Genomic DNA, 7,617 nt, shown 5'->3' with positions numbered 1-7,617 from the left:
GTACGCAGCATCAAGACGCTCGGGGCCCTGCCGTTGGGGGCTCGGCTGGGCGTTGTTCGTAAGACCTCTCTCACCTCCTCCGTCTGACCAGCGCCTCCTCACCCTCCCGGCTCAAGTCCCACCTGAACCCGCACACAACTACTCCACCCCATTGTTCCGTCCTCCAAACTGGCTCTGCTGGAGTTTCACAGCGCCCGAGGCCCACGTTGACTCCCCTCGTCTGAGCTCCAGGTGAGCAAGGCGGGAACCGTAGGCAATGCTCAGGGCCAGGCACACACTGTCAGAAGGACCCCTGGAGCTGATCTAACACAGCCCCGCCCCCGCCCCCCTCATTTTGGGGACCGAGTCACACAGCCAGGATAAAGGCCCTGCCATCCATTCACAGCCAGGGGGGCTTGCAAAAATGCAAACCGGGCAGCGTTCCTTTGTTCGAACCCTTCTGCAGCCCTAGTTCTCACTACAAAATCCAAACCCCCATGACCTAAAAGGCCCTCGGGGAGCTGGCTCCTGGCTACCCCTCCAAAACGGAGTCCCTGCACACTGCCCTCCCCACCCACTCCTGCCCACCCGCCTCCCCTGGTCTCAGCCGTCACCACGTCCCTTCTAGTCCTCCTGAGCTTAAACTCACACAGGTTTTGTGATGGGGACTTCGTCTCCCGCCAAGAGATGACCACCACGGGGGCCAGGCCCTTCTGCGGTCCCTGCTGGACCCCAGAGCCTCCAGCGGCGCCAGGGCCTCGTGGGCGCTCAAGCGTTTCCTGAATAAATGCACCCATGAAAGGAAGTGACACAGCTAGGGTGCAGGGCTGGGGACACTGGAGGAATGAGCGCTAGAACCACGGCTCTGCCCGCCTCTGGATTCACGACCTTGGCCTTCAGTTTCTGCCTGATTTCAGGTGATTTTTAAATGGCCTGGGAGCAGCCCCTCTGGGGCAGCAGAACGGGCACTCCATGGATGAACTTGGGGTCCAGGGAAATTGGAGACCAACATCAGTTCTGGGGTTCCACCTGAGACCTAAAGGAATTGGCCTGTTTGAAAATAAACGTGCTTTCCAGAAAGCCCCAGCTTTGTCAGGTAAAATGATGTCCTGGATTTTCCTACCGCTGGGGATCAGGAAGGCGAGCTTTGGAATTCAAAGTGGCCAAGTGCAATCAGCCGGGCAGGTCTCCACATACACGGCCGAGAACCGCGTTAAACATGGGACCCAGGGCTCTCGGCAGGCCCCATGCACCCCGATCTCCTTTTCCCCCAACCCTCCCTTCAGCTTCTAAGAAATAGCAACGACGAATGGACAAATAAAGGAGGGGGATTCACCGCTTGGAATGTTTAGATCCGAGTGAAACAGCCAAACCAACATGGGGCTGTGCCCCCGCCCCCCGCGGTCAGCCCCAGGGACCGGGTGTCAACGGGGCGCACGATCGCGTTGCCCTGAAATGCTGCCCCTCTCCACCCATCAGCACACGCGCAACACAAGGCACGGGACGTGTCTTTATTAAAGATGCAAGCAAGCACAGACGTATCATGTGTGGTGCTCAGGAATATCCATACAGTACTAAAAATAGAAAAATAGAAAAGAAATTTCACAGAAAGCGGCCTCCCTCAGATACACAGGAAAGGTGCTGCCAAACCCACCATGCGATGCCTCATACCACCTGCCCTGTTCAAGCTGCTCCTTTACAAACAAGACCCCGGCGCGTGTCTGCACCTTTTCCAAGACAGCCACATGGCACAGAGACCCTTCCACAGCAGCGACCCTCCAGCCACTGCCTTGCCTTGGGCGTCTCCCGGCCACCTAAGTATCCAGACGACCCCAGGCCCACCACAGCGGCAACACGCATACAAACTGGCCGCTGGCCCGGCTGCTACCTGGCCGTGCCTCGACGCTTCTCCAGCCAAATGTGGGCAGACGGTGAAGCAAGGGGTGGGGCGATTAAGACACCACCTCTGCTCCCTCAGGTAAGCTGAGGCACGAAGGCCAACCAGTGTGAGTGAGAGAGGGCGTTAAACCTGCAAAATGGTTCTCCCGTGGCCGAGAGCCTCAGGTACAGACGGCACAAACTGAATGATGATAAAAGTTTTAGGAATTTACAGTCAAGCACCTCCTGGCCCGCATAAATAGGTTTCTGCCTCAGGGAACAAGAGTTAGTGGAATGAGAACTCAGATTCCACCCACACTCAGGCTCTGGGGCAGGCTCTGAAGTCACTGCATTAGAGCCCATCTGCCGGCCTCCCTGGGCAGGTTCCCTCAAGGAATGTTCCACTGGTTCCTCTGGATTGGGCCTTTGAGGCGGCCCACTAGGGGTCTCCAGCAGAGGGGCATCCTTTCTGCAAATGCCTAGTGGACAGTCTCTGCTTTGTCTAGGAAGGTTACAAAGAACTGAACTCATCAAAAGGAATAAGCCCCCCACACACACACACACCCAACTCATCCTGTGTCTTCACCTTCATCCCGAGCCAGGTGAGAACAGAACGTCTGTGCCTTAACTGAACAAAACTACAAAAATAAAGAGTCAGCCCTGAGATCTTTCTACCCTTCGGGTGTGGCTCGCTCCTGAGTCCCCTTGGAAATGAACTTGTATTTGGTTTACTGACATTTATTTAGATTTCCAGTGAAAAGCTCTATAAAATACAATAAATAATGTGGGGTTGTAAAAGGTAGACATTCTAGCTGCATATGTTACAGACTTTATAGTTATGATACAGGCCATCGAAACTGCGATCTTTATATAACGTTTGTAATCAGACATGTAGAGACTTCAAATCCCAAAGGCAAGACAGCTGCTCTGGGTCGGAAGCAAGGCCCCCCTCTTCCTCCAGCGTCTCCGCTGCTTCCCTCCCTCCCCCGGGCCTCACACTGCTCCCGGAGTTCGTCCAGCAAGGAACAAATGAGTGCATACAGGACTTTTAGCTAGTAGAGTGTCTGGGTACTGTGAGCATGCAAGTTTGCTGTTGCTGTTATTATAAATAAAAGTCAAACGTGAGGTCACACTTTCCCATCTTCTGTTTATACACCAAATCAAACTTCTCGTTCATGGAGACGGTGAAGATGTCCTTCCACAGCCCGACTCTTCCTGAAACACAAACAAGAGCAGAATGTGCTGAATTCACTTGCTGTCAGGCCAGATACCGAACCAAAGGAAGCCTTGGAAAAGGTTCTGGAAGGTTCCAGATCTATTCCTGCACCCCTCCAAACTTGGCCTACGGGGGCAGGGCAGGCCATCTGAACTACAGACGAGCTGAACCCGTTTCCCTGAGTCTGGTCGTTTGGGTGTCCCTTCCCTGCTGCGTGAGCCTGGCATGCACGAGTATGCAGAGCTGAGGCTTGAGAGGAGAGCCTCGGCCCCTGTTCACTGGTGCATCCCCGGCAGCTAGGCACACACCCCGGAGGACAGATGGTGTCTGTGCAATGGATCTACCACTTGGGGCATCATGTGCACTTGGGTACTCCGTGGTATCACTACTCACTCACGACTCAACAGCTCCACCAAGGTGGCATCTGCTTCTGGAGAATGTGAAAAAGAAAAAAAAAACCATCCCAAAAGGCAGAACCTTTTATGGTGAGCAGGAAGCCTCCCGACTGAGTCAAGGGTGAAGATTTTGAGAAGCCTGGCCATGCAACCTTGGGGAGGAATTTAAAGGGAAGAGAAGAGTCGCAATGCCAACGAGCTTTTGCAACTAGATGCCAGACGTGCGCTGGGCTGACTCAACCCCCTCAGAAGTAAGTCGGGGCGATGCCCAGCTGCTCTGCGCAGCCCCAGCTCAGGGAGGCTCAGCCAAAACATGAGACCTTTCCGGGCAGATGTGCAGGAGCATGGAGCCTGCAGACTAACGAGCAGGCACGGCCTAGCCGCTCATTTATGAAGGCTTAGTGGGGAAAGAGAGAGCTCAAAATGCCCAAGGCCACCAAACCCACTTTACTTACTGACTACAGAATCTTCAGACGGTCTGGTCAGATGCGAGCAGTGCCCGGACAGACGGCAGGAGTGGGGGTTCTGAGCCCCCAGCTCCAGGAGCTGCTAGGACTATCACCATGCTTTTAAGGAAGAGCCCCGGGGCACTGAAATGCTCCTTTCAAATTCCTTCCCGAGTCAGCATCTCTGAGGTCAGAGCTCCGACTGTCTAGCCAATATCCTTTGTTAGCTCCACTATTAACAGAAGTCCCTGTCCTGGCGGGACCCCACCATGCTGGGCTACCACATCTAACGTGACAAGGATTTTCTCTCTGCTAATGAAAAATTGTATGTCAGTGTCAGAGAGGGGAAAGAAAAAACCCAGAGAAATTGTTCTTGCTGCCCTCTGATGATACCTCAGGGACAAAATTAGAAGCTTCTAGACCAACTACACTATAAATATATTTTTCCATGATTATTTTTCTCAGCTGAGGCAGCTGAGAGCTCATCAAAGGAGTCACCCACCTGGTTTAGGGTTTGGAATCAAGACAGTGCAATTTATGCTGTGATATGAATCAAATTTAAGCAATGCGGCTGGCTACTCAAGCCCTGCGTTCTCACCAACGCAAGGAGGTCTTCTGAGCAAAGAGGCAATGTGCTAAAAGAAAACAAAATCAAAGAACTGAAATAAAGCAAAACCAAGGTAAACAATGATAAAGCAAACACATCAGAAGGAGCATATGGGTACGCAGTATGTTCTCGACACTTCTTTACCACGCAAATGAACCAAAAGGGGTATTTTGGAGAAGGTCACATTCAAGGATAACAAAACACAGCAAAAGCAAAACTAAAAAAGAGCAAATAAATTTTAAATAATAAATATTTGTGAAGACACAGCCAGGAAATCACTTGCAAGGTCCTGTGGTTTCAGCCGATTGCTCTGCCTTCACAGGAGGGTGCTCCCCCCCTGACCTGCAGGACCGCCCCGGTAGCCAGAGAGGGAGAGCGCGGAGCTGGAGAAGCTCAAAGGCCCGCCCTGAGGCCCTGCCCAGGACCCTGCCCCAGGGCCCGGCTCTGTCGCGCCTGCCCAGCTGGGGCTGCACATGTGGGAGGCGCAGCGGGCCCCTCGAACGTTCTGTCACCTGAGGACGCTCCGAGTTCACGCAGCTGGGAACCAACGGCAGGTGCACAACACCAAGTGTCACGGGCAATTCGTACTTGCCAAGACGGTGGCTCATGCGGCCACGGCCGCCACCAGGACTCAGGGTGTTCTAACGCCCGAGTTCTCCAAAATCAAGCAGTTTCAAATATCGTGAGAGCCTTGAAGGACAGACAGCAACGCGGGCAAATCTGCAGAGGGCTCCTGCCTGCACTATGTCCTCCGCCTCACACCGCTCCGTGCCCAGGACACAGCTGTGGCCCGGGGAGCGCCGGCCTGCACGGAACTGGCACCCAGTGCAGAGGGAGGGGGCGTCGCCCCGCGGGGGGGGGGGGGGACTCTCCGCCACCGGCTGAGGGCTGCGTGCCCCGGGCTCCGCCATCTCACGGCCCCGAGCCCATGCCGGGGTCTGTGCTGTGGGGCTGTCTGGGAAGGCGCCTGCTTGAAACGTCCTGCCCACAGAGCCCACGGCATCCTGACAGTCACCCGGTGACCTCCCAGGCCACTCGCACAGCCGCCCCCTTGGCCCCCGCTCGTCTCCACCGACAGCACCTGGCTTTCGGAGGACCTTCCTGCTCTCACGGAGCAGAGGACTCTGGAGCCACGAGGCCCAGGGCAGGGACCACGGACCCCGGCGGGGGGGGGGGGGGGGGGCGCGTACCCCGGCCCACGGGCAGGGCCTCAGCGTTGCAGCACTGGTCCACCAGCTGGTGGCAGTGCTCGCTCAGGGCCTCCAGCTGCGCCTTGTCACAGGACACCCCCAGGAATCTGGCCAGCTGCTCCACCATGGCCACCAGGTCCTGGAACACAAGAGCAGACAGCAGGGAGCCCGTGAGAGGCGGCGCCTTGGCCGACCCAAGACCCTTGGCGGGGCACTTGCTAAGGTGCTCTGCACACACTTCCTTACTCAGTCCTCGAGACAGGCCTGATATTGGCCTCGTCCGGACATAAATCCAGGTTAAACAGTTGCCCAAGGGCACTCGGTTCTCGAGTGGCAGAGCTGGAAGTCAAGCCCCCGTCCTCCGGGGGATCTGGAGCAGGCCTGAGGGCTTGGGATCACTGTGGCCATTTTTAAAACTCACTTCCGAACCGAGCCAGGAGCCAGACCAGCTCACTCTTCTCCCCCTTCCTTCCGTGCAATCAGCCGGAACCAGCTGGCCCTTGGGAGAAGAAGGAGGCCCCTGGAGGCCCAGACAGGCCCCAGGGCCAGCCCACCTCACCCCGCAGGAGGAGCTCGTTAGGTGTGAGGGTTTGGTTACGCTCGACTCAATGGACAGAAAGCCACCTCTGGGCCCCGACACTCCACCCTCCGGATGGTGGGAGCATTAGTGACCCAGCCTGCGTCTCGGGAGGGGCACACACCTGCTCACCACACAGCCCCTCCCCCGCACCGCCCCGCTCCCGGGAAATCACCCAAGGCGCCTCATATTCTCAATCCGTGCACTGCCAACCATTGTGCCCAGAACCCTGACCTGTCACCAGGCAGTCTCCAAACTCTGGCAATGTCCAGGTCCTGCGTCAGGAAAACGCTGGAGGCTGTCGCCTCCTTGATGGTTTATAAAGTAATTGGCATATTAAAGCCTCTGAGAAGTCCTACGATAAAGAAATCCATTTCATTTGTTTACACAGTATTTCGCAAACCTTACAAAACAAGAGGTTCTGTGAAAGCTGGGTTGAGCGTCAGCTCCTCTCTGGATTCCCACGGTGATCACCACTGGGCTCTGCGCCCCACTTTCATAGCTGTCCCCCGCTTAGGGGCTCCCACCAGAGAGGGGTGCAGGTGCTCAGCTCCAAGCCCCGTGTGCAGGGCTTGGCCAGGATCGGGAGCACAGGAAATGTTCGAATAAAAAGGGATAGAAACAGCTCCTCTCCCTGCTTTGCCACCCAGTATCTCTAACTAAAAGAAAAAAATCAGCGACAAAGATTAATGACAGTGGCCCTCGGAGGGGACACCAAAGGAGAGGGACCCAGACTGCTGGAGCGGCCACCAGAACCCTAATGGGGACACCACACGACTGGCGTGACATCCAGCCCAGGGAGGAAGGCACATTCACCAGCGCGCACCCAGCTGCCTGCCACCAGCCTGCTTCCCGGTTCTGAAACTGAGCTGTGCGGGCAGGCAGCGTCCCAGCCGCAGACTAGCTCTGGACAGCTTTTGGGACCTCCCGAGTGTCCCTGCTCCAGTCCCAGCACTGCCATCTGGTCACAGTCAAGACTCCTCACCTGTGGCTGGCGAGAACACCTCACAGGGGACTGCAGGACTGTGGGGTGACACACCGGGGAGGCCGGCGCGGCGTCCCGCTCATGTGCACAGCCCACAGCAAAGGGGGAGATGTAGGAACCCCCGGAGGAACGCACGAGGCGGCAAGTGCGCAGGTGCTGTTATGATCCAGCCCCAAGATGAGAACATGCCAGGCCTGACCACACTCCTGGAGACCAATGACGTTCACTTGGGCTATTTTTTTGGAGTAAAGTGTGAACCACGTGAATTCCTAAAAATGTGACGTAGTCACTTAATCCCTATTAAAGGAGTCCGGACCCTTACTGAGGTTTGTGAAAAAAGAGTA

At 56.0% G+C, this 7,617-nt stretch overlaps 1 protein-coding gene across 6 annotated transcripts in view; it reads right to left on the bottom strand.

The window, feature by feature from the left end:
* Positions 1 to 589: 589 nt before the first annotated feature.
* Positions 590 to 7,617, bottom strand: part of SULT4A1 (sulfotransferase family 4A member 1) — a 34,086-nt gene continuing 27,058 nt past the window's right edge. The window contains exons 6-8 of one of the 6 annotated variants that reach the window (XR_010411294.1): positions 5,712 to 5,850; positions 4,417 to 4,549; positions 590 to 3,072 (exon numbers count right to left, since the gene is read on the bottom strand). Coding sequence is in view for 3 of the 6 variants with exons in the window: in XM_045872365.2 (XP_045728321.1) it covers positions 2,960 to 3,072; positions 5,712 to 5,850 (252 nt within the window). In the remaining 3 variants the exon portion in view is untranslated. Of the gene's footprint in view, positions 3,073 to 4,416; positions 4,550 to 5,711; positions 5,851 to 6,522; positions 6,644 to 7,617 lie in introns of those variants that run through there. The other 5 variants (XR_006790543.2, XM_045872365.2, XR_010411293.1 and 2 more) reach the window with 5 other exon arrangements.

This window comes from Mirounga angustirostris, unplaced genomic scaffold (assembly GCF_029215605.1).
Source record: "Mirounga angustirostris isolate CCGP_5_RB_7025 unplaced genomic scaffold, mMirAng1.0.hap1 SCAF_5, whole genome shotgun sequence".
Lineage (NCBI taxonomy): Eukaryota > Metazoa > Chordata > Mammalia > Carnivora > Phocidae > Mirounga > Mirounga angustirostris.
The sequence above is the reverse complement of the archived record's forward strand: the minus strand, read 5'-3'. Positions and strand labels throughout refer to the sequence as shown.